Source organism: Nelumbo lutea, chromosome 6, assembly GCF_056320005.1.
Source record: "Nelumbo lutea isolate HS-2025 chromosome 6, American lotus-T2T, whole genome shotgun sequence".
Classification (NCBI taxonomy): Eukaryota; Viridiplantae; Streptophyta; class Magnoliopsida; order Proteales; family Nelumbonaceae; genus Nelumbo; species Nelumbo lutea.
In genome coordinates, this window is record NC_142689.1 from 13,484,604 (window position 1) to 13,509,382 (window position 24,779).

At 38.6% G+C, this 24,779-nt stretch overlaps 3 protein-coding genes and 1 long non-coding RNA gene across 10 annotated transcripts in view; 3 read left to right on the forward strand and 1 right to left on the reverse strand.

Annotated features, from left to right (window-relative positions):
* Positions 1-3,472, forward strand: part of LOC148847445 (sec23/sec24 transport family protein) — a 31,968-nt gene extending 28,496 nt beyond the window's left edge. The window contains exons 12-14 of the mRNA XM_088949719.1: positions 523-797; positions 2,574-2,788; positions 2,908-3,472. Coding sequence (XP_088805845.1) covers positions 523-797; positions 2,574-2,788; positions 2,908-3,119 — 702 coding nt within the window. The 3' untranslated portion in view covers positions 3,120-3,472. The remainder of the gene's footprint in view (positions 1-522; positions 798-2,573; positions 2,789-2,907) is intronic.
* A 221-nt stretch (positions 3,473-3,693) lies between these two features.
* Positions 3,694-13,747, reverse strand: ABCB29 (ABC2 homolog 12). Its single transcript, XM_088949720.1, has 10 exons — positions 12,916-13,747; positions 12,604-12,690; positions 12,399-12,506; positions 11,981-12,247; positions 8,797-8,880; positions 7,771-7,987; positions 7,513-7,598; positions 4,911-5,098; positions 4,614-4,743; positions 3,694-4,045 (listed from the first exon to the last, which is right to left on the reverse strand). Exons 1-10 carry the CDS (start codon positions 13,549-13,551, stop codon positions 3,908-3,910), a joined length of 1,941 nt encoding a protein of 646 aa, XP_088805846.1. The 5' UTR covers positions 13,552-13,747; the 3' UTR covers positions 3,694-3,907.
* A 339-nt stretch (positions 13,748-14,086) lies between these two features.
* On the forward strand, positions 14,087-16,023 carry LOC148847447 (uncharacterized). The gene is made up of 2 exons (XR_016100750.1): positions 14,087-14,305; positions 15,502-16,023. It is a non-coding gene; the product is annotated as an uncharacterized LOC148847447 (long non-coding RNA).
* Positions 16,024-21,054: 5,031 nt separating this feature from the next.
* On the forward strand, positions 21,055-23,747 carry LIP2 (lipoyltransferase 2). 7 transcript variants are annotated; one of them, XR_016101026.1, is made up of 3 exons: positions 21,055-22,193; positions 22,577-22,719; positions 22,872-23,747. XR_016101026.1 is itself a non-coding variant. In XM_088951143.1 (2 exons), the coding sequence occupies exon 2, from the start codon at positions 22,875-22,877 to the stop codon at positions 23,592-23,594; it is 720 nt and encodes a 239-aa protein (XP_088807269.1). In that variant the 5' UTR covers positions 21,840-21,977; positions 22,872-22,874; the 3' UTR covers positions 23,595-23,747. The 7 variants fall into 7 exon arrangements, 5 of the variants coding, with proteins under 5 accessions (XP_088807269.1, XP_088807272.1, XP_088807270.1 ...); XR_016101025.1 differs by having other exon boundaries at positions 21,063-22,193; positions 22,577-22,709; XM_088951143.1 differs by lacking the exon at positions 22,577-22,719 and having other exon boundaries at positions 21,840-21,977.
* The last annotated feature ends 1,032 nt before the right edge of the window (positions 23,748-24,779 follow it).

The following is a 24,779-nucleotide window of genomic DNA, read 5'->3' on the forward strand; positions in this document are numbered from 1 at the left end:
GATTCCCTTTGACACTCTTGTCTTTTAAGGTGTTAAAAGGAGAACCCATTTATGAAGTTGGAATTTACATAAAGAACCCAGTTAATCATTGTCAGGTGCGGTGTTTTATTGGCAAACCAACATTTCAAGTCCTTGAATTTTGGTTAAATATATTATTTCCTTTTTTAAGGGATCATTATTTGGTGCAATGGTAAAACATCAAGCTGACAAGCATGAACAAAAATCTGTCTGAGAGTGGCAAACTTTGTGTCTGTATCCAGTCCACCCCTCCCAAGACCCCAGATGGCTGGGACCTATTATAATATTTGCTTCTGAAGCTCCAGGGCACAACCTTTTCCTCTGGTTTCATGCAACAAGTGAATGGACGCATGGAAATTTCAGCAGTCAAATTGCAATCACAATGGGAAAGAAATGGTCAAATCTACTCTTAGATCAATCACAGGACTAATGTAGCTTATCCTCATATAATACTTTTATGTCATTGCTTTATGTTGCTTATTTTCTAATATTTACCCTCTCCAGGTCATATTAGCCTCTTTGGAGCAAGGAGTCCGGGAAGGCAGGATGTTACTCCATGATTGGCTAGTAATCCTAACAGCTCAGTATAATGATGCCTGTAAACTTGTTCACAATGAGAATGGAAGTTCAACTTCTCATATTGATGTAGCATTCTCACAATGCCCTCAGTTGCAACCTGTACCTCGCCTTGTATTTGCTTTGCTTAGAAGTCCTCTTCTTCGCTACCATGAAGAAGGTGTTCATCCTGACTACCGTATATACTTGCAATGCCTTTTCAGGTATCCGATAATTTCCTCAGTAGTGCATGAAATAGTTATTTTACCTGGAAACATTGTATGATATGTTTTAAATAATCTGGGTGATATCAACATCAACTATAAAAGGAAAACGCATGCGACTTAATTATGGTTAGAAAACAGGCCATATTTGAAATCTTGGAATCTGGCTGACAAGGCTGAATATGTCATTCCTATTTCTTTATCATGTTCTCTGTAACCATTCAAGTTCATGTCTTGCACCTTTAGCTCCAATTTTCTCAACCAAAGTTTCACACTTACCAAAAACTTGATTAATACATCGATGCAATATGAAATTCCCTAGAATTAGTAGGGAGCTATTTTTGCTGAATGCTAATATACCATCAATATCAATGATAGTCTGAATTTTGTCAAAAATCAAGAGCCTTTCTTAGCGTCAAGTTTTCTTGAATTGGTACCTTGCAGGATCTTGAGATCTTTGTTTGCAATCATACATCTCTTAACCTATGTGAAATTCCATGAAGTTCATTTTCTGCCTAATCATTGTGATTTCTTTCCCTAATTTTGTTTTTAATGATCAGTAACCATATGAACTTACTGATTTATGATAAAAGAATAAATTACAATGGCAAAACATATGCCAAGCACCCCTCTTTGGTATGCTAGCCCAAGCTACGTATCCTCCAAAACATTATCATCTATCCCCTTGGAAAGCAAACCCCCAAAATTTTCTTTGTGATCCAATTTTTATCGATCTCCTTGGAAGACAAACCCCCCAATACAACTGGCGTGTACCTCTCTGACCTCAGTTGAGTGTAGTCTCAGCCTAGTGCTTCATCTCTGCCATGATACCTCTCTGACCTTAATTCATCTCACTACCACTTTGGAATCTCCCTCCACTGCCAGATCCCTATAGTTGAGGGATTTAACCAATCTCAAACCCTGTAAAATTGCTAACAACTCAGCCCTTGTAGATCTGTAATATCTTGTGGGCCCAGAGAAAATAGTCAAGACAGTCTCCGAAAATTCCTACAATTCGTAAATTCAAGGATTGCCTAAATGGCTTCCATCAAAAGTTCAACTTAAAAAATGTGTCCCAACTCTCAAGCAGGATCACTCTGAAGTCATATTGAGGAGTCTGAAACATTCTTTTTAGCATCTAATAATGCCCTCAGTAAAAAAAGGTACTGAAATAGTCTTTTTTTTTTTTTTTGCTTGATGTGCCACTTTCACAGAAATGCTCTTAATGATCACTTATATGGTATGGGAAAGATCCTTGCATTCTTCTTTTTCCCATGTAGTCCACAGAACTGCAGTCATGGTGCATATCCAATCCACATAATTTTACCTCTCCTCTTGGGTGGAGAGAAATCAATCCTGGTGGAGTCCATCTGCATCCAAATTGTGAAAAGAAAGTCTTTCTTCAATTTCTTTGCACTTTTTCTAGATATCAAGTGATGTTTGCATTGCCCTCTGGAATTTCTCATTTTAAGGAGCTGATAATTTCAGCAAATGAAAATAAGTACGAGAATGAACATCTCCTGAAGCCTCATTCCATGGACATGTCCATGAAAATCTCCCTCCACTGCCAGATCCCATTATATGGTTGAATTTTAGAATTAATTTAGTTAACGTTTCAGTTTGTAAAAACCTAACTGACAAAGAACCATCTAAGATGAGTAGTTGCCCTTTTGTTTAGTTTGTGTTCACCGTATGTATTATTTGCTTGCGAATAGAAAGATGATTGATTCTAGATGGAGGCTTTGACCGTTTTGACTCATTGAAACTTACATGCAGTGCCCTGGAACCAAGTTCTCTTCACCGTGCTGTATATCCAGTACTGACATCATATGCTACACCAGACAAGCATGCATATCCCCGACACTCTTTGAGTCGTGCTGCACTTATAACCAGCGGAAGTCCAATATTTTTCCTTGATGCATTCACAACTCTCATTGTTTATTATTCTTCAACTGCTGACGCCACACTTCCTTTTCCTCCTCCACATGATTGTAAGTTATTTTTCATAAATTATTGATTGTGTTCCGGACTTGAAAAAGAAGAATTCTCTTGCTTCATTTTATTTTGGGTATTATCTCTTGCTTCACTCAAACAATTTTGTGTGCTTCAGGCTTATTGAGGAGAACAATTAACAAATTGAAGCAGGAGAGAAGTATCACACCAAAGCTAATATTTATCCGTGGAGGTCAAGACGATGCAACTGCATTTGAGAATTATCTTATAGAAGAACAAGATGTTGATGGAAGCGGTCTGACTACTGCAATGGGTTTTGTTTCCTTCCTTGAAGAGATTACCCGTTCTGTCTTGGAATACATGAAATAAACGACAGATTAGTCTGTTACAAGATAAAGGAAAATCACATCTTGATCAATCGTTAAGAACAAGGAAAAATGTGCAGATTTTTTATTTTGTAGCTTCCAATTGTTCCAATCAAAATTAGTTTTTTTGTACTATCAGCATCCATATTGAGGGTGGGAGTGAAGGTGAATACACATCATTTAGCCAGATGATTCTCAATTTGTAATACCCATGAGCCGTGTGCTCAAGCGAATCCGATGTTTTTGTAAAACAGAGCAGCAAAGAGAACAGATGAGGTGTAAATTTTAGCCAATGTAGGTGCAAGTCTGTTGACAATGTCATTATAACACATATAAGAGAAAGAGTTCTGCATTGTAGATTTGTGGTAACGTATTGCATCTTTTTCCCCGTTCACTGAAGTAGATGGCTGTTCGGGTGGGTCCATAACTTGGTTCTTGAAAGTTGAAACTTGAAATATGAGTTCAATTTTTTATCATTAACAGCTGTGTAGTGATGTAGATAACCAAATGGAATATGCTTGCAATAAGACTCGTTACTATTTCCCTAAAAGAAATAAATTCAGAGAACCAACAAAAAATAGTAATAATAATAATAATAATAATAAGTTGATTTTACCAGTGAGCAGCACGGAGCCTTACGCCCTCCACAAACATAACCTGGACCAAGTAAAAATAAAATAAAAAGAGCTGGATCCTTGGTGAATTAGGAAAAATCCGATGTACTAATAATTTGTTGCCATGATTCCACTTCCACGGTTCCACCCTTCTTCAACAATCATAAAAATAAATCCACTAGACACTTGTGACTCCATAGTGACCTCTCTTGGCCACAAGAGACGAGTGACTGATCTCTTCCAGCCTTCCATTTTCTAAAAGGAATACTCGTTTAGCCATTAAAGCAGTTTCTAATCGATGGGTAATCACCAGTACCTACATAAATTAGTGGAAATACAATTGAGTAAGACTTTGAACCTTAACAAGAAATATCAAACATTTAAACCATTAACAACTGGTTATCAACAATTTAACATCACATATGAAATGGAGGGGAATAGAATTAATGCAGTGGGTCCCACCATCTAAATTAAACATCACTCGCTCGGTCACTCCCATTGCTGGGACTGCATGCTACTCATATCATACTACATTCATGTACTTACACTCAATGAGTTTGTTGCATTTCAAAAATGTTACTAGGAAGCTCATAAGCTAAAGGGTGTAGATATATCAATACTTGGTACTTGGCATGACATCATGTATACAACCATTCACGTTGGACTTCTTTTAATCAACATCAGATGAAGCAGTAGAAGTTCAACTTGGGGTTTGGGTTTTGCTACCCATAAAGTAACCTGGTTAATCTTTGTCAACTTATATAAATAAGAATCATAATAATATCCTCTCATTTTATCTGCTAAATGATGCATCTTTTATAATCAGAATGTTACTTCAAAGAAACATTTGAAGAAGAGAGAACAATATTGTTTACTGTTCTTACAGTATGGTTTTTCATTAAACGTTCCACAGCTTGTCTCACCAGCACCTCTGACTTGCTATCCAAAGCCGAAGTTGCTTCATCTAAAATCAGTATAGAGGAATTCTGATAGAGTGCCCTTGCAATAGCTAGCCTGCACAAAAGCTTAGTTAGAGAAACAACCTCATTGATGACATCAATAACCAACTGGTTTACTTATTTGCCTAACTAATGTCACCTCAGACTGGTCCAGAAACTTTTGACATGAATTCGGACACACAAATCTACAAGGTTAAAAACATTTGATTGTTGAAACTTTACCTCTGCTTCTGGCCTCCACTTAAAAGTGAGCCCCTTGGTCCTATATTGGTTTCATACCCATTAGGAAGTTCTTTAATGAATCCATCTGCATTTGCAGTTCTAGCAGCATTTTCAACCCTCTCCATGTTGATTTTGCTCATAAAATCCCTATAGCCGATGTTTTCAGCAACTGTTCCTGAAAAAAGTGTCTGACATATAGATACAAGGACAAAGATGTTTTAATGAGATAAACCTTTTAAAACTATAAAACTTGTGGATAGATCTAAAAACACCTGACATTGATCTGATAGATGAAGTGTAAAGGTTACAGAAATACTTTTGCTCATACTAATTTTCTGTCATACTTTAGTTTAGGTGCAACAAGTACTCGGTATCTCCACTATAAAGACATATGGACTGGATCTTGGTGCCCACCTGAGGCTACAGAAATACTTTTGAAGGAACCATGATTGCGCCCACCTGAGGCTAAGGACAACCTCAATAGGATAATCGTGTGATGGAACCTTTAGCACCATAGATTAATTGTATGTATTAGTGCTGAACAGCTAGAATTTCTGCCTTTTGGGGGATCCATTGGATTGGAATCTTTTGCTGTAGTTCACAGGAGTTGCATGCCTCACTGTGCAGCATATGCCCTAACAATCCCCAAGGTAGGAGGTTTCATTCCAACAATTAAGTTTAACCCAAGTAGGACAGCCAAGGTTTGTAATCACAACCCCTTGTTGTAATTGTTGTAGTTGTTTTTTAATTAATGAATGAATTCATCTTTTTTGTTGATGAGCAAGCCAAAAAAAAGGGTAGGACAGCCAAAGTGAATTGTTTCACCTCTTTTCATGAAATAACAAGGATAAGAATCAAATGGGTAGGTGCAAAGGAAAAGAAGAAACCATGGACAGAAAAATCAATTTAGTGTTGTAGTGGCAATTGTGTAATTTGTGGGTTCTCTATGAATATGTTTAACCATTCTATGTGACCAAATGTAAGCCATAAAGTACTCCAACCAAATTTAGGGAACATCTGTCCAACCCTTGCAGGCCCTGGCTTGCAAATAAGCCAGATGGTTGCCTTTTCATTTCAGAAATAGGTTGTAAGGTCTGGTTGTCCCATTGATTTAAATCTATAAAGAAGCCCTCATATTGTAACTGACTTTAAAGCTTTAAACATGATCTGTAAACTATTAATTTGAAGTGTTTCTTTGGCAACCAGGTTGGTACAGCCTCTCCTCTTCTTGCCCCTTATTCTCTTCTTTTTTTTACCATTCTTTCACTTTTATTTTTTATTGCCACGATGGATATGTGCATCTTATTTCTTATTATTTTCTCTTCATAAAGTTTTCAGAAATTTCCGATCTTAATCTACCAATCTGTATCTCATTAAAGACCTGAAAATAATAATCCATAACCTGTTCAAAGTTGATTTCATCTTTTTAGGATCTAAATCTGCAAACTCAATTACCCATATGCCAGCTCCTTTAATCTCTTCTATTGATCCCAACCATCTGATCAAATTAAAATATCAAGAATAATTCTTTGCAAAAAGAAAACCCCATCAATTTTTTTTGAAAAATCTCATACACGATTTTTGGACAGATGATACCCTGTAAGATGCACATCAGTTGGCTTTATGGATAATCTCAGAGTCCTCCATCTGCCCCATTTTCTATGGACTATGGTCTAGAACCAATAACACTATGGTTATGGAATTATCTCATTATTTTTGTCCAATAGAAAAGATATACGTTATGTGTAGACTAGTAGAAGGTCTAACCACAGTAAATGCTTCTAGCAGTGCCAGAAATATGGTCTAGAGGTAAAAAAAAAAAAAAAATTAAAATACTACAAACAACAAAAGGCATCATGTAGCAGGATTATTGTGTATGAAGGTCAGCAGGCAGTTATTAATAAAAAAAATGCAGGTCAACCGGTTCATGTGAGTGTATTGGTCCATGTTTGCCTTGCTCTCCTCTGAAACATTAACTTTCCCAACCATGCTTCTCATTGATTTTCTTGATGGCCACTACCAATATCCCATATAATTTTAGTCAACTCTTCTATTCTGTCAACCCTAGGCTAATACTTGGTTGTTCAGGCAGCACCTTTTCAATTCTCTCTCTCCATTTGTTTCCACTTTTTCTCCATAAAGCATGGTTGTTTCTTATAGTCTTAGACATTTATCCTCCAATCTAATCAACACATTTGCACTACAGAACTGGCTTTAGCTTTTAAACTTCAATCCATCAATAATGTTTGCACCTTTGAGGATGGAATGTTTCAAAAATGAATACTCATAAAAAAAAAAAAAAATCAACAATGAAGTAATACTGTTTTGAGGAATAGTTGAGAAATATTATCAAACTTGTAATAAATATTTAGGAACTAAACACTCAGAACCTTGAATACTATGAAAAAAAAATGCCATGATAAAATGCATACAAGACAAGGAAATAGGCCCAAACAACTAAACCAACATGTGTAAATAATGCAAACAAAACATAGGAAGTCATGCATATTCACATAAAGTTACAGATCAGGTTGAACTTATCATCCATATTAATTAGAAACAAATGAGTGTAGCAGAACAGCATGAAACAACTAATACTCACTATATCTTGAGAAACCAGACCAACATGTCGCTTCAGACTTTCCAATCGTATGTTCTGAATATCATGATTATCAACAAGTATACACCCTGCAAACTTAAAAGGAAAAGGTATCAGAAGAAAAGGACCACATCAGTCAAAGTACCACCACTGTTAATGTCAAGTTTCCAGCAAGCACATAGAGGTCTGACACTACATATTTGATTAAGAAAAGTTGGTCGTGATTTTATTTAACAATATTTTATCTGTAAGATTGCTCACCAGATAACGGCTCATAAAGGCGAAGAAGCAGTTTTGTGAGGGTTGTCTTTCCTCCCCCAGAAGGCCCAACAAGTGCAATTGTCTCACCAGGCTTGATGTGGAGATCCAACTCATTTAAAACAAGAGGCATGTTGTCCCCATATCTGAATGAGATACCACAAAATTTCACATCGCCTGTAACAGAGTCCAAATCAATTGCATCTGGTTTCTCCATCACCTACATTGAGGAATAACAAGCTAAGCCATACAAACATGATTATGATGCTAAAGAAAGACATTTGTCTGAAATGCATATAAAATAACTGGTAGCAACTCTGTATAATACCAAAAACATAGACACGTCTGTAGTTCTAACATATCAGGAAATGCACAAAAGAAATGGAGTTCTCTTGGAATAAGCATATCAAGCATTACATGGATCATGGATGGCATAGAATTAAAAAGTTAAAACTAAAGTAAGTTTATCTCAAAAAAGGTGTCAGTATGTACCTAATAACTTTGTTTGACATAGCAAAAAAATCAAAAGAAAAGGAAAAAATGTTTTTGTCACATTGAAAGAAATTAAGTGTTTCTCTAGAAACTTCAAGTTAATACAAACGTAACTGCCAGATAGTAAGAATGGCATGTTATCAAGCAGTTTTCATTTTCAAATATCATATAAACTAAAAACAACTAGAGCAATAAAATATGCCATCAAGAAGATAACAAGATTGGACCCAAATAGCAATCTGCCAACAAAAAAAAAAAAAATTATCAGGGCAATTGTACAGAGCAATTTTGAAATGCCTAGGAACCAAACCCTTATTACTACTTCTGAAATTAATAACTGCTAGTGTGAAAACAGGATTTCTAGTATCATAATATTTATTCATGAAACAATAAGCAAGAATCTAGGAAAAGCACCAAAATAAGTAAAAAGTTCTACTGCAGCAAAACACATGAACAAGGACCCAAATACACTAGGATAGAAATTTCAGTTGGATCAAAGATACAATAGATAAGCAGATTGTTAACGACAATTAATACCTGTAAGTTGAAGCTGGTCAAATCAAACAACCGTTCTATAGCTGGCTCTCCTTGTTTCAACTCATTGTATGCCTTTCCCACATCCTGCATGATCCTTCATATTCAGATTGAAGAACTATAGTGATTCCTGAACCATAATAAGAAAACAATTAATAAATATGCAGCAGGTATGAAATTGTTAGCAATAGAAGTTTAGAGGTTACAAACAAGTTGTAAACTATCAACATGTCCACTGGATCAGACCAAAATGAAACCATATAAGAAACCTGAGTTGCATTCAGAAGGTTCAGTACAGAAGTGGTCAGATTCTCAGGTTACAGTTTTCATATAGTACCATGCATCTAATAACACTCTACCTACATTTGGAATGTCAGATGGTGACTGCTAAGGACTTCTCTTTTTTTTTTTTTTGGAGAGAAGTTAAAGTATAACTGTATTGATCAACCGGTCCTTTGTACAACGAGAAACTGTACAAGAACTGCAACAAAAGGAGCTAAAAAAAAAGATAAACCGGAAGAAAATGCTCCAAACACCAGTCCTGATAAGGACTTCTCTTGAATTTCCCAATAAACATCATAGGCTCTGTTTGGTTTGTGGGATGGGGATGAGAAAATGGGAACATTCCAAAAATATTCCTTTTTCTCTTATTTGTTTTGAGGGAAATAGGGGGATGGGATGAGAAAAACGTGGGATGTGGGATCCCAAAATTGTGTAATCAGGATCGCACAAAACAGTGCAACCCCGGTGGGAAAACTCGAGAAAATATTTTGGGCCTTTTCAAATAGAGAGCCTCGAGAGACTCTTCTTCTTCAACCTCTACCTATCCCAACGGCCAGATCTCCGGTGATTTTTCTGGCCCTTTCGTTCAAAGTTAAGACCAGATCCATGGCTCAGGAGAGTTCCAAAATAACTGGAGTTGTGAAATGGTTCAGCGAGATGAGGGCTTTGGAGCTTTGCTGAGGGAGAAAAGGTTGAATCCATGATTGATACCACCGAAGATGGAGGTATTTCAGGTGACCAGCCCTGACGAATCCGTGATTACCCCGAATGATGGTGACCAACTCCAGTGGACCTTATTTCAGGGAAGCAGGAAGGATGGTTACGGTGGTGGCAAAGGTGGACGCAGTGGTGGATACAACTTTGGAAGTGGTTATGGTGGTGCAAGCAGTTGTGGTTATGGTGGCAAGAGTACGGTTTTAATGGGGGTGGTGGCAGAGGCGGAAACGGTGGAGGTGGCGGCAATGGCAGAAGAAGGTATGGTGAAGGCAAAGAAATGTGTTATGGACACACCAACCGGCAGCACACTGCGGCGCAGTCATAGGCAGAAGCACGCACAACGGGCCGCCCAACAGCATGCACTGGCCGGCAGCGCCGTACAGAAGCCCGGTAGTGCACCGCATGCACAGCCTGGCAGCGCGCAGCACGCACCGCCCGGCAGCGCGCAGCACGCACCGCCCGGCAGCGCGCACAGCAGCATGCACCACCCGGCAACGCGCAGCGCGCAGCACGCATCGCCGATAGCGGCAGCACGCACCACGCACACGCTTGGCACCGCATGGCAGCGGTACCATGAGCCGCGCGCGCGCACGCACTGCGCGGCAGCGGCACCGCGCGGCGGCGGTACCATGTGTTGCACGCACGCACCCGACAGCAGCAACAGAGTAGGGCCCACACGACAGCTCATAGGGGTGGGCCCACCCTTATCTGGGCATGTCAAGAGAACTCGCCGCCAGCCTACCTTATCCCTTATCCTCATCCTTTATCTTATCTTATCCTTATCTTATCCTAAGTAAGAGTTGTGTTACCATTAGGAGTAGGTAATTAGGAGTTTGAGTTCAAGTTGGAGTTTGAGATTAGTTAGGAATTTCCATCTGTAATCTCCTATTTAAGGAGCTACGAATTGAAGTAAAGCATTCAGTTTTCGCAGTCAAGAAAAGAGTGAGGAGAGTTCGGGTGGTCTCTTGGACAAATCACCCATTCAGTTTTCGCAATAGGGTCTGCACGCAAGGGCGCACGCAAGCAAAGCGGGGCTTTCTCATCGTGGACCAACCTGTGACGAGATCCTACGTGCGGGCCCATAACAAAATGATGGCGATGACCATGATGAGGTCCGGTCTTCAAGCAGCATTTCGCAGTGGTGGATGCAACAAGCGGAGCTTTGCTTCCTCTCATCATCACAGCAACGCCTATGAGACAGAAAAAATGGGAACGCAGGGGTGGACTTTGTTTTGTGTTGGGCACTTTTCCTACTATTTTCCCATATAAAACCAAATAATGGAAAGTTAAATTCTTACACCTTCCCGTCCCATCCCACCCAAATCTTCCCACAAACCAAACAGAGCCTAAAGGAAAAGGGACCGAACTTTTATAGATGGAACCCAAATAGAAAAGGACCAACTAAGAAATCCTGCTTAAGGCAACAACATTAGCTATCCACAAGAAAATGCTCCAAAGACAAATCAGTAAGTTCCTAAAGAAAAACCAGAAGTTCCTATACCCAAAGTAATTGATAGGATATGCAATTGCTTTAAAGGGAATATGCTATTAATTGAACCCTCATGAAAATCTCATTCTATTCATGCAATTTTATTTTCTGGTTTTTTATGAATTTATTTCTTGCTGATTGGTTTGGCCATGTGCATAGAAGACCATCAACAGCACCCATAACAAAAAGTGATTTGTTACAAGTTGAAGGGGCTAGAAGGGAAAGGCGTGGACCAAAAGGGACATGGTAGAAGTAGTAAGAATTGATTTAAGTGCCAAAAATTTAACGATGGATATGACATTAAACAGAGCAGACCGGCAAAACAGGATTTATGTAGCTGACCCCATATAGTTAAGATAAGGTTTGGACAATGATGATGATCAGCATCATCATTATTTTCTGCTAATTAACATACATTGTTTGAGCCAGTGATGAAATATATGAAATAGCTCACTGTATCCCCAAATAAAAGAAAATATAAAATTCTCTATCTTGCATTGATGAATAATTTATAGTATAGCAAATGCCAATATAAAGTGCAAAATGAATACCAATTAATGCATTACCACAATATACAACCTAATACTGGTCTTGAACAAAATAAGCCATGCATATGAATGAAAAACCATGAGCTTTGCATGCTATTTTAATGCCTTCTCAATGAATGTTATGGCTAACAGATAGAGATTGTAATATTACCTGAATAGGCTCAATCAAGAGGAACAATGATGTTACAAATGAAACTGCGGCAGAACCATCAAAAGAACCTCTTGCAACCACCAAATAACCAACACAAAATATGAACAACGTTCCAATATAAATAAGTTGTACAATCTGAGGAATAAATGCCTTCATTTTCTTCTTTTTCAATTGTTCGGACAGGTCAGCATGGGCAAGCCTTTGAAACCGTGCAGCTTCACACAGCTCTGCATTGTTGGCCTTCACAAAAAGAACCGATGGGAGAACCTGAAACAGACAGAAAATATGCATAGAAAGGACTTATGTACCACAAATATCACATTTCTACAATAGCTGTTGTGCGTGTGCGAGGAAGGAAGAGAGGAGAAAAGAAAAGATGGGAACATTTCTCAATTCTCATATGTTACGTAAAACGTACCTCATTCAGGTAGGCCGAGAGCATAGCTACACTCAACTTCGCCCTTTTAGATATCTTACGAAGATTTTCCCCGAGATGGGCAATGACAAGGGACATAAATGGAATGACCTACAAACTCATCAAAGTACATTTTTCTGAGTCAACCAAGCAGACGTTTTTTGTTAAAAATATTAGGGATTTTTACGGTCCAGATTCCCCAACTCACCAAGGCTGAAACTAATGAAAGAACAGGGCTGAAAACTAGCATATGGGTTGCCATTGATGATAGTTGCAGAGTGCTGGGTATGATAGTCTACATTCAAAGTAAGAAATAAATTCAATACATATAAAAGAGCAGAGAAGATGATACACATTACAGAGAGACGCACCACATAGTAATGCAATTGAAAAAGAGATTAAAAAACGCAGTCTAAGCCTTACAATCATACCCAAATTATACAAAATATAGAAAGCATTGTTATTTGAGGCAGAATCTCCAACAAGCATACAGTATAAACAAAAATAAATACATACTTACACTTAAAAGAGCATACACGGTATCGGCAACATCTGACGCCTCCGCAGTGATCCTATGCGATATGTCACCAGCCGAAACACCGCCACTACCTTCAAAAAACCCTAAATCCCTCTGCAAAACCTTCTCAAATACATAAACTCGTATCTTATATGCAGAATTTAATGACGCATCCCACAGGAAAGCTTGCTGCCAGTAATTCGCAACCAACCGGACCAAAACCAAAACACCCAAAACCAAGCCTTCCTTTGCGAACCGGTTCGCGTCGATATTACTCAAAACAGAAGAGAATTTCCCGACTTTCGGAACCACCTTAGAGAGACAGAGAACAGAAATGACACTGCAGGCCCAGCCCTTGAGAATTGATCTCCATTCCGCTTGTACGTAGGGTTTGATTAGATTCAAAGATGGCAGAAAAAATTGAAAATTAAGATCAGATGGAGATATCTGGTGTCGATTGAGGAGGGAGTTCGAAGGAGGTGGCGGACGAAACGAAGACGATCTGATGAGGTTGGTGGTCTGGAGTGGAGTTCTCAGGAAAACTTTCGTTTGAAGATTGAAATTAGTCGGTTTTGCCTTGATTTTGGGGGAGACGAAAAATACCAGTGAAGTTGGAGCTGTAGCTCGAAGAACCTCCATCTTCCGTGAACCAAGGCTGTTCCTGTTAGTGAACCCCCGCCATTTTTTCAGCTTAGAAGCTCAACCGAACGAGGAGCGAGAGTTCGTCGTGTTTAGAAGTGGGTCCTACCAAATTAGATGTGCTTAGCTCGAAACAGAATCTGAGCGGCCACCTGGTGCAGCGTTTCTGATTGGCGTGATTTTAAAGGAAGCGGCCCCACTCTCACGGAGCTGAGCTCATGATTATCTTGCTGACACGTGTTTTTTTATAATTCTCATTATTATTTTGCTCGGTCTCACTCACGATCACGGTAGGGAAGATACACGCGAACTAAGAGAGGAGATGAAAAAGAGTTCGGCTTCTTGGTGCGCGCACCGTTCGAGCAGCCCTTTGCAACCTTACATCGCGAATATCTCGAATTCGGTTTCAGTGCAGGCACGCTGCATTCAGGCAACGTGCGCATTTGGAAAACGCGCCACGTGTCCTCCAATTCGTGTGAGAGGTTGAAGCGTGCGAGAAGCCTTCAGCCTTATTAGTTACCACTACCATTAGTCTGGATTAAGCTCCTCTCCTCTCTTGTGATGAACCTCACGCTCTTTCTCCCCTTATGCTCGATGGCGACTGCACAACCATCACTGCCTGGACTGAAGCCGAACTCAAACCGGAGTTTTGCTCTTCTCCTCTCCTGTCGCAAACGAACCTCACGCTCTCTCTCTCTCCCCATCTGATCGGCGACGACTGCACAACCATCACCGGCGACGGGATCAACCTCAAGTATTATCATATTTCTCGTTTTCTGCTGACCTATGCCTTTTTGTTGTTTTGCACTTGATGAATATTGATATGTGAAAATAGTTCTTAAGGAACACCTTGGCAAATTCTTCCCCACCCAAAAAGAAAAGACCTATAATTTTACTAATTCGAACATCTTCTCCTACCACTTCTTCCATATCAATTTTCTTTTCTACTGGCCTCGTTTGATCAAGGATCTCATCATTATACAGTCTCTCGAAGTTATAACAAGGCCCTGCTCCCGAGACCCCATATTTCGATTGAGAGAAACCTTAGTAACATGTACGAGATGCCCTGAATTTCTTCATTTTGATATTTTTGGGTTCAAAGGTAACTCTATCCTCTCTCACCATTCCACCCTTGCTTCAGACCTCCTCCTACCCAATCTCCCTTCTACAATTTCAACAAAACTTCCAGAGTTAAAAAAAAAAAAATCCTCACCCTCAACGAGATTCTTATTTTTTTCTGGAATCCTTCTCATCATTTAGCATCATCCTCCTCTGAAAATATGTTTTCACTTTCTATTGTTGACAATTCAATTTCTTAAATAGCACTATCTTCCCCTGCCTCAAGATTAGCAGCACTTAACTGCACCATTGTGTTAAACTCTGCTTCTTCTTCAATAGAACCATTGTGCTGATGTCCAATAACTTTAGTGATTTCAATCTCATTAATACTTTCATAGTTAACAACTACATAACATAGAACAAAGGCAAAATTTTGCAAGAAAACCAGTGTGCTCACAAGAGGAATCTTTTATAATTCTTCTTCATTTTGATTAAACAATGTGATTTCTAATTGAATCTCATGATGAAGCATGACCAGTCCAAAAAAGAAAAACTGATAGTGAAGTATGCCACTTCTTTGCTGAAGGCAAAAGTTTTTGTTCCATTAATAGATCATGTTCACTGATAAAAAAAGGTGGCACTGCCCCCTGCATGAATTATTGATTTCTGTAAAATGCATTTACAGATGCTGCAGTCTACTAATGTTTATCAATTCCTTCTTTACTCCCAAATGAACCAGCTAAATCTAGTAGCCTTATTGATTGCACATTATTATTTTTTGTTTTGATAATTGGGATTCCTGATTGTGTAATATCTTTTAATTGAACTTTCCAACCAAATGATATCTTAGCACAACCCTCACCGCCGGTGATTTTTTTGTCTTTGTTTCAGAAGAGATGCAAAGAAGAAGAGATGCAAAAAATACAATACCTGAGGTTGATCCCGCCACCATTGATGATTGTTTGTCGCCGACGGTGATGGTTGTGTAGTCGCCGTAGGGCAGATGACAAGAGAGAGCGTGAGGAGGAAGAGAGGAGAGAAGGAGCAAAACTCGCATTTTGATTAACCTAGACTAACGATAGTGATAACTAACGGGGTTGAAGGCTTCTCGCACGCTTCAGCCCCTCACACAATTCGGAGGACATGTGGCGCGTCGTTCAAATGCGTGCACGTTGCTTAGACGTAGCGTGCTTGGACTAAAGTTGAACTCGAATATCTCCCATGAAATGAAATAAATTACGATATTCCCAACATAAGGCCGTAAAGGTTGTTGGAATGGCTTTGTCCTGATCGAAGCCGGATTACCATATTCATTTATTTACATCGATTTAAACTTTCCATTGATTTTCTAGGGAAAACTGTTATGAATGGAGTTTTGGTATTATAATTGGATATACACCAATCCAAATACCCGTAAAATCGGACCATATTACAATATCACCGGAGTTTACTTATTTGGTATTATAATTGATGGTTGTTTGATAACCAATCCAAATCTTTTACCCACTTTTACGCACAAGACTGGGAAAATCTCCCCATGAATGCTAACATGGGGATATACACCATTGTATATCCATTCTCACCTTTTCTATTAAAATGGAAGAAAATGTTTCATGACATTTTCATTTAAAGAGAGGGCTAAGACATGGAGATCCCTTATCACCATATTTATTTATTATAGGGATGGAAGTCTTCATACAATTAATTAACAATGAAGTTTTTCTTGGGAATATGGAAGGCATAACTCAATAGGGACTCTCAATAAATCACACACCTTTTTGCATCTTTTGTAAAGCTGAATTCAATTAAGTCAAATACTTGAAATCCTTGCTACTTAAATCTGAAGATGCTTCAAGTCAAAAGATCAACTACAACAAATCAAGCATTCTAATCAGTAAAAATATTCACATACAACATAGCGAGTTCATCTCAAAACACGGAGTCAACCAAGCTTTGAAGCTGGCAGTTATTTGGCTAAAAGCCTTATTCAACAACACGGATATTTCACCAAGAGAATTAAATAAAAAACAAAGTATTAGGGAGCAAAACTATTATCCCAAGCTGGTTACACTACCCTCATTCAAACAGTCACTCACTCTATACCTACATATGCCAAAAGTTCTTATTGATAAATTTGATCAAGGAAAAAGGAACTTCTGGTGGACATGCCATGAGAAGAAGCAATAAAAATGCCTAATCTCTTTGTCAAACCTTTGTCAACAAAAAACAAAGGGGGATTAGGCTTCAAGCAAAGTCAACATATGAACAAGGCCATGTTTGGGAAGCAAGTATGGAGAATTCTCACTAACCCCAATACACTCCTAGCCAAGAACATCAAAGACCGCAACCCATTTCATATTTGAAACAAAGGCCCATGATTATCTTTGGTGGAAACAAAGAATTAAAATCATGAAAGAACTCAAAGCATAAGTGATCTAGCTAATCAATGATGGATCAAGTATTGATACATTGCATGATCCGTGGATGGCAACACTACGTGGAGGGATCCCCCAATTGTCAAATAATAGTATGCAAAATCAAACACACTCAAGGGTTTATGATTTTTCGCTTTCAAACGGACCATGGAATTTACAAGCTCCCCAACAACACTTTACATCATAGTTGATTAACCACATAATTGAAAAAAAGGGTAAATATACAACTAGAAGTAGATACCCTTGTTTGAAAAAGGAACAAGTAAAGTAGATATACAATCAAATTGACTTGCGTATGAAAAGCAATATGTGGAGGTATCAAAACAAAAGAAAATGCAAGGCATGGCTTCAAGATCAAGACATACTAGACTCAAGTCAATAGACGTTGAATATATCCCTCGTACAGAAAACAAGCTAGCTCACCTCTTCGTGTATAAAGCTTGTATATGTGAAAAAAATACAAACAGACCATATGCTATACTCTATTGATGTACATACTCCAAACTCTTAATACAACAAGTAACTTTACTAGTAAAAAAAGGAATGGTAACATGTAACTATATGAGATGTTCTTAGTGTGTGGTTGTAGTGATGTATGGCCAAAAATGTGGGTAGGTTTTTTATCGGCATGAGGTATAACAACTAAAGTTGCTGAAGTGATGGCTTTTTATAGTGGATAAAAAATTAATAGAAATATTAAAAGGTATTATAAGTTACCCAACTTTAGCTTTAACTAGTTCAAGTAAAAAATTGACTTAACTATGATTCCAATCTAAAAATCAAATGTCAATACCCATTTTTTATTGGTCCGTTGCTTGTACCCCCAATTCACCTGAACACCCGATCAAACCTTTTCAATCATCTCAAAACACCCAAAAACCCAAAAAACCTGAATTTCAGCCCATAAACCCCTAGATCCATGGTTAAAGCCAATGTTTTTAAACCATCATTGACTTGTTTAGTTGGACCGTTTGATCCATCAATGGACAAAAAAAATGGGTCCATTTCACATTAAATCCAGTATTTGAAAAGAAAAATGTTGAATTTGGTCAAAACCATTGACTCAAACGATCAAACTGGTGAACTATTTGAACCATTGGCGGGTCATAGTTCAAACCATATATATAAGAGTTAACCCTAAATCTCCCTGACTCCTTTTCTTATTCCCTCTTATTCTTTTGCATTTTTCTTTTCTTCTCAAATCTGCTTTTACCCGTGCCATTCATTGTCGTTGCAGACCTTTTGTCACCATCAATGTTTTACGAGTTACACCCATCGTAGATCTGTGTTGTGCCACCACTATTCCTCTACAACAACTGAAGGGAAGCTGCTGAGTGTGTATTTTTCAGAAGAAATCTCCATAAAGTCTAAACAGATGGATATGAACTCTCTGGGTAGATCTCTCTAAGCAGAGAGCTCTCCATCTCTCTCTCTCTCTCTCTCTCATTAGATGGATCTCCTCTATTCATGTGCACCTTCCTCTACTTCTATTGTAGTTGTAGAAGAGCCATTGCCAGCCTACCAACTATGGTTGCTTGAACTTCTTCTTCCCTCCCTCACTCTCTCAATCTTTGATACCTAGAAATCCCAAATCTTAATCTTTCTCCCCTTTTATTTCCCCCTCTAACTCAATAAACCTAGATCCAACATAGTATATTCAAGATCATAATCTAAGGGCCATAACACAACTACGGGTTAAACCATTGACCTAGATGGTTGAATTGTTTTTAACCCATGACACAGAGGGGAAAATAGTTCCATTTTTGGGTTAGTTTTCAAAACATTGGTTAACCCTACTCGACCCCAATTTGATGGTCCCAATTAACCCCCCCATTTATGCCTTAACCATTAGATTAGATCCCAAACATTCTTGTTAGCACTCGATTTTTGCTCGGTCTATTGCCTGAACCTCCAATTCACCCCAAACACCCGATCAAACCCTTTCGAACTCTCCAAAACACCCAAAAACTCAAATTTTACCCCCCAAAGTCCTCAGATCCATCGTTAAACCTATCCAATACCTATCCGATAACCCTGATTGACCCGCACTCACACCTCAACCATTAGATTAGGCACAACCATCAGACCCAAGATCTCTCAAAACACCTGCTATTAAAAATTCAACTCAAATTTTCCTTATTTACCCCCTCATCAAACGAAGATTCCATTTCAATCTCCCTCATTAGCCTAAACACCTAGAGCCCAGATTACCTTGATCTTGACACACCTGAACCGATCAGACCACACTTTTAGACTTAGGACACACCAAAACACATTCCTATAAAGTTTCAACCCTAGATTCGCTCATTTGTCCCTCCACCAAACCAAGATTCCATTTTGAAACATCTCATTGACCCAAGCTCCTATGATATTGACCCTCTAAGATTGATCAGACCTCATCATCAGATCCCAGACCCCTCCAAATGCCTACTTGTGAAATTTTAGCCCTAAACACCTTCATTTACCCTCATTCACACAAAGATTCAATTTTGAGGCTCCCGATTGATCAGATTCCAAATTTGCCCGATCCAGGCCCAATTGGCCAATCTGACCCCGCCAATCGACTCAGAATGTCCAAAAACCCCACCCTGTGAAATTGCATTCAAAACTACCCCCGTTTGTCGCTTCATCTAAAAAGATTATATTTTGACCAATCTCACTAGCTTCACACACATAACCCTCATCTACGGTCAGACCCTTCTCAACCCTCCATTCTTGACTCAAAACCTTAACCATCCATCTAAAACCCTAATTTGATCTTCATCAACCCAGTTCAGCCCTCCTAGACTTGACTTAACTCAACACGCTGAGAATTACCAAAACACCCCCCATTTTCATTAAAATTATGAAATAGCAGCCCACTCTCATATAAAAACAATATGATGCCTCATTTAACCCGGGGTGGAAGAGAAGAGGAAGAGAGACACTACTCATCTCTTTCGTTGGAACGAAACCAGCAACAACTAATCGGAGAAGTTTATGAAGGAACAGACTGTTATCATCTCTCCCCTATTCGAACGAAACCAGCAAGGGTAGTGACGAACCCTGATCAACCTCCTTCCGGACTCTCCTCTTCTCTCCGATCTCTCCACTCTCTTCTTTGATGGTAGAGTGGGCATAGGCCCTCATTTAATCCTCAACATGTTGGAATATCTAATGGCCATGTGATAAGCCACATGTTGATGGAAGATGAGTATTTTATGGTTATCTCTATGCAACACTTTCACACACAATCAATCACTTGTTTTTCTCAAATTATTATCTATTTAATTATTTTCTATAAAAAGAAATTTATTTGATTGTTACTTGAAAATGTTTTATGCATAGAGATACCAATATTGTTGGATTATTATGGGTTCTAGTTCCAACACTTACTGGGTCAATGGATATCCATTTGACCCAGTATAGACTGGATGACCAAGTGGTTAGATCCTTGGTCAACATGAGACACTTGTCTCAAATTTGATGGAGCATGAATTTTACTATTGAGGAGCACTTACCTAAATTGATTATTTTGATTATTGTTTGTTCCTAATAACAGGGAACTTCACGTTCGAGCACAGACTATAGAAGGGATCACTCCCAAGTGCTTCATATACACAAGATAAGCTCTTTACTGAGAACGGAAAAGATCCTTTGAGCTTTGGCTCTAATCAATTCAATAGTTCTCTCTTACATTTTGTTGGAGAGGTTGGTGTCTTGGATCCCATATTATGTGGCAGCTACACTTTTCTTTTTGTATGCAGGTTTGAATGCCCAAGCATCAATCATCCATCTCTGCATCTTCAAGGTCCTACACTGGTATCAGATTGGCATAGTGTTTAAAGTATAGTCACGCCACACGGGATCTCATCATTTAAGCTTCAAAGAGGGAGAGGAGAGAGAATTTTTTTAGGGAGAATGACTAATTAGCCTAGATCAGAATTTTATAACCCCTAAGTACAGGGTAATGCATCCTGACCGTGAATTGATACCGATGTGGTTTATTAGGGGAAAGGGCTGGTAGTAGGGGAGGCTGGAATTCAGAATTCCGCATCGTTTGTATCTGTACTTCTCCGAATTTTTTTGAGGGCTTCCTCTGATTTCCGCTGCGAAACCCTGTTCGACTGCCTATCTCCCAGATATCAAAGGTTCTTCTTCTTCATCGAATTGCGCCAGGTGATTCCTTCAAAAAGCTATTCGAAGGTTTCCATTCTTCTCCACCGAAGCAGTTGTTAGAATCTTTTCCTCCCATCTCCGAACAAACGGTGGCTCTGGCAACTCCGAGCGAACAGAACCCAGTTTGAGGGTTTTTCTCCCACCTCCAGTCCAACCGTTGGTTTCTAACGATGGCGACTTCACTCCTACGTTACTGCAACCTCGAAAGCATCACTGGGCGACTGTGAATTCCCTGTTAAACTGAGTTTGAAGCTCCTTCTCCGGCCGGTTCGAGCGTTATAAGCATCTTCGACCGCTTGAGAAAATCACTGCTAATAGTTTGATCGACACCAAAGAAACCAAGTTGCAGATTCTTTATTTTTGCGCATCATCTGTAGAGAGAGTTGACTCTTCGGTGCCATTAGAGATTCGACAAAAAAAATACATTATTTTTTGGCCTTCTTTATCGATTGGGTTGCTGGTTCGAGAGTTACACATCAAAATTTGTTTTTCCTGGACCGAGTGAACCTTAAATTAATTTAGGGCTTTTGACACCTCCTCAAAATAGGATTAACCACATAAGCCGATTCGATCAGAAAACCAAACCCAAGCATCTCAAATCGGCACTTAGAAGTATCATTGCCAAATGCGCAAACTGCTGGTGAATCAAAAGGAGCAGTGGGAGCATTGGAAATTCAGAACTTGCTGATAATGCTGAAAGGCCAAACCGAATAACACCAGTGACCGGGAGTTCATCAGCAAATTTATTATCTGAACATCAGTCTCGTAAATACAGCTAAGTGCTCTATTCATTATTTATTTCACATAGCAATATTCTTGATATTCTGAATCTTAATATTCTGAATCATGTCTGCTACGGTTGACTATTTCTTGTTTTATTCAGTCCATCAATGGTTGAACAAGGATCACAAAATTCTTTAAAGACTTCATAAAATGAGGTTTTGCCCTGCTTTGTTTTTCCGTACAGTCCAGTAGCGGCATCTGTGTAAGGTTCGGGTTTGTTAAACTGTGCCAAGTTCAGAGAACACAGTATGGATTTTCTGAAAGAACAGTTAAAGTGCATGTTTTGAAAATTGAAAGAACAGTCAAGCACATTTTTATCCTTTCATTTTCCCCCATCAATCTTAACTGTTAAATATTTTAACAAGGTATTTAAGTAGTTTTAGAAACCACAGGAGGATATATTTAAGCAGTTTAATGAAACCACAGGGTATATCAAAGTAATATGTCCTTATTTTTATTAGCCATTTCCTTGTATGTTTATTTATTTTATAATTAGTATGAAATAAAATTTTGCATGGTTGGGGTTTCTTTGCTGAGGTATAAGTTATTCATCACATGTGAACGTAGTGACTAGGAGTTAACTCTTGCAGATATAAAAGAAATAAATGATGATGACTAGAGGAGGTGGAGATATGGAGGTTCTCATAGATAGGGATTTAGAACCAGAACTAGCTGAAACTATGGAAGCCATGACAGTTGACTGCAAATTTCAAGGAAATATAGGTTTTTTGTGGTAGCCCTTCATAAAATGCTTGTATTGGATCTTTTTTTTTTTTTTGATAGGCGGATAAAAAGTAGAAAAAAAGGTGTCAGTTAAATGATCCTAAAAAAATATGAAACTAACTGTATTATAATTTGGGTTATTGAATGTATTATGATATGCAGGGAATGAGAGTTAAGCGGAGCCTTGAGGTCTGGAAGATGGGCATAGTGAACTACTTGGATGCACTGAAGCTTCAGGAAAAGCTAATCTCTGATAGGAAAGTTGGTAAAATTCCAAACACACTTTTGTCCCTACAACATCCCCCTACTTACACACTTGGGAAACGACGAACCTATCACAATTTACTAGTCCCTGAATCTGACCTTCAAAGAATGGGAGCTGAGCTGCATTATACACAAAGAGGTGGAGACATAACTTTTCATGGGCCACATCAAGCCATATTATATCCCATTATCTCTCTTCGAGAAATTGGACTGGGTGCTAGGAAATATGTAGAAAACCTTGAATTGACAATGATTGAATTGGCTTCTCTATATGGCGTGCAAGCACATCCCGGAGGAACAGGTGAAACAGGTGTTTGGGTTGGAGACCGGAAGATTGGTGCAATTGGGGTTCGAATCTCATCAGGGATCACATCCCATGGGTTAGCTTTTAATATCGATCCTGATCTGGACTATTTTAAGCACATTGTACCTTGTGGTATTGCTGAAAAAGGAGTTACATCTCTGAAGAGAGAGACAACCATGGAACTTCCTGCTGAAGAAGTGATTCATGAGCAACTGATTTCTTGTTTTGCAAGGATATTTGCCTTTACCAATCTTGTATGCAAGGAAAATGCATCAGTATTAACAACAGCTCATGACAGCAGCCAACAGTTCTCATGATTGTGTGGTACTGGTAACAGGTGACAGTATATTTGGCACTGCTTCATTTTTCTTTTTTTTACCCTCTTTTTGTGATTCAATCAAATGTTATTTGATTGTTGATCAAACAAAAATAAGAAATGGTTCAAGGGCTTATAATTTAACAGTGGATAAGGCACTGAGCAGAATGGAATGGCAAAACGGGATTCATTTATTTTTATGTAGAAGCATGGTTTTTAAAGTTGAACTGGTCAGGGGTCCAGTTACTGGTTTGAATGGTCTGACCGTTTGGCCTGCTCTGACAAAAATTTAAAAATAAAAAAGATATAAAAAATTTGAAAAACGGTCAAAACCATTCGAATAGTTCAACCGGTTCAGCGGTTTACTGACTAAAATCAATGGTTTTGGGGGAAAACAGAACCGGTCAGGTGACCGGTTCCCAGTTTTTGTGGTCTGGTTTTGAAAACTATTGGTAGAAGTAGAACCATATGGTTGCAACAAGGCTTACATGACATCATCAAACAAAATAACAAAATTATAAGCCAATCTTCTCCAAATTCCTATTCAATCATAATTCATAACAGAGATGATTTCAGATTTTCGGTAGGGGTGTTTGTTAATTTTTTAAACAACTTTGTTTTTTGTTAAAAATAAATGCTGCTTTAACGTGATTTCCCCTTTTTATTTTATACATTGAAGCCTCTCACAGAAGTGAGGTATTTGCATTTTGCCCTATGGTAATAGATGTTTGAGGCTGCCAATGGGTCGGGTTGACAGACCCGATTCACTGGTTCAATCTATCTGCCCTTGATATATATGTCAAGCCGAAGTTCCAGACAGGTCTGTTTCGGACTTTTGGTCAGTTCTGGATGCGCCATGTTCTGACCCGGTATGGAGCAGGATATAAGTTTCTGCACCAGAATACCTTCCATTTTTCCTTCTCATCCCATTCCATACTTTTCCATTTTACCAAATTATTCCTTAAAACCAAACACAGCCTTAAGGTGCAATCCATGCAAATTAGACAATCATCCAATTAAACACGTTGTTGTTCGCATTTAGGGAAAAAGAGATGTTATATTATGTTTCGGTCAATAAAAAATGAACACTATTAGATGCTCATTAGGAATGACAACGGCCGATAAAATATTCCTTAAAAAATGAATACTATTAGGTGCTCATTAGGAATGACAACCCCTGCCCCGG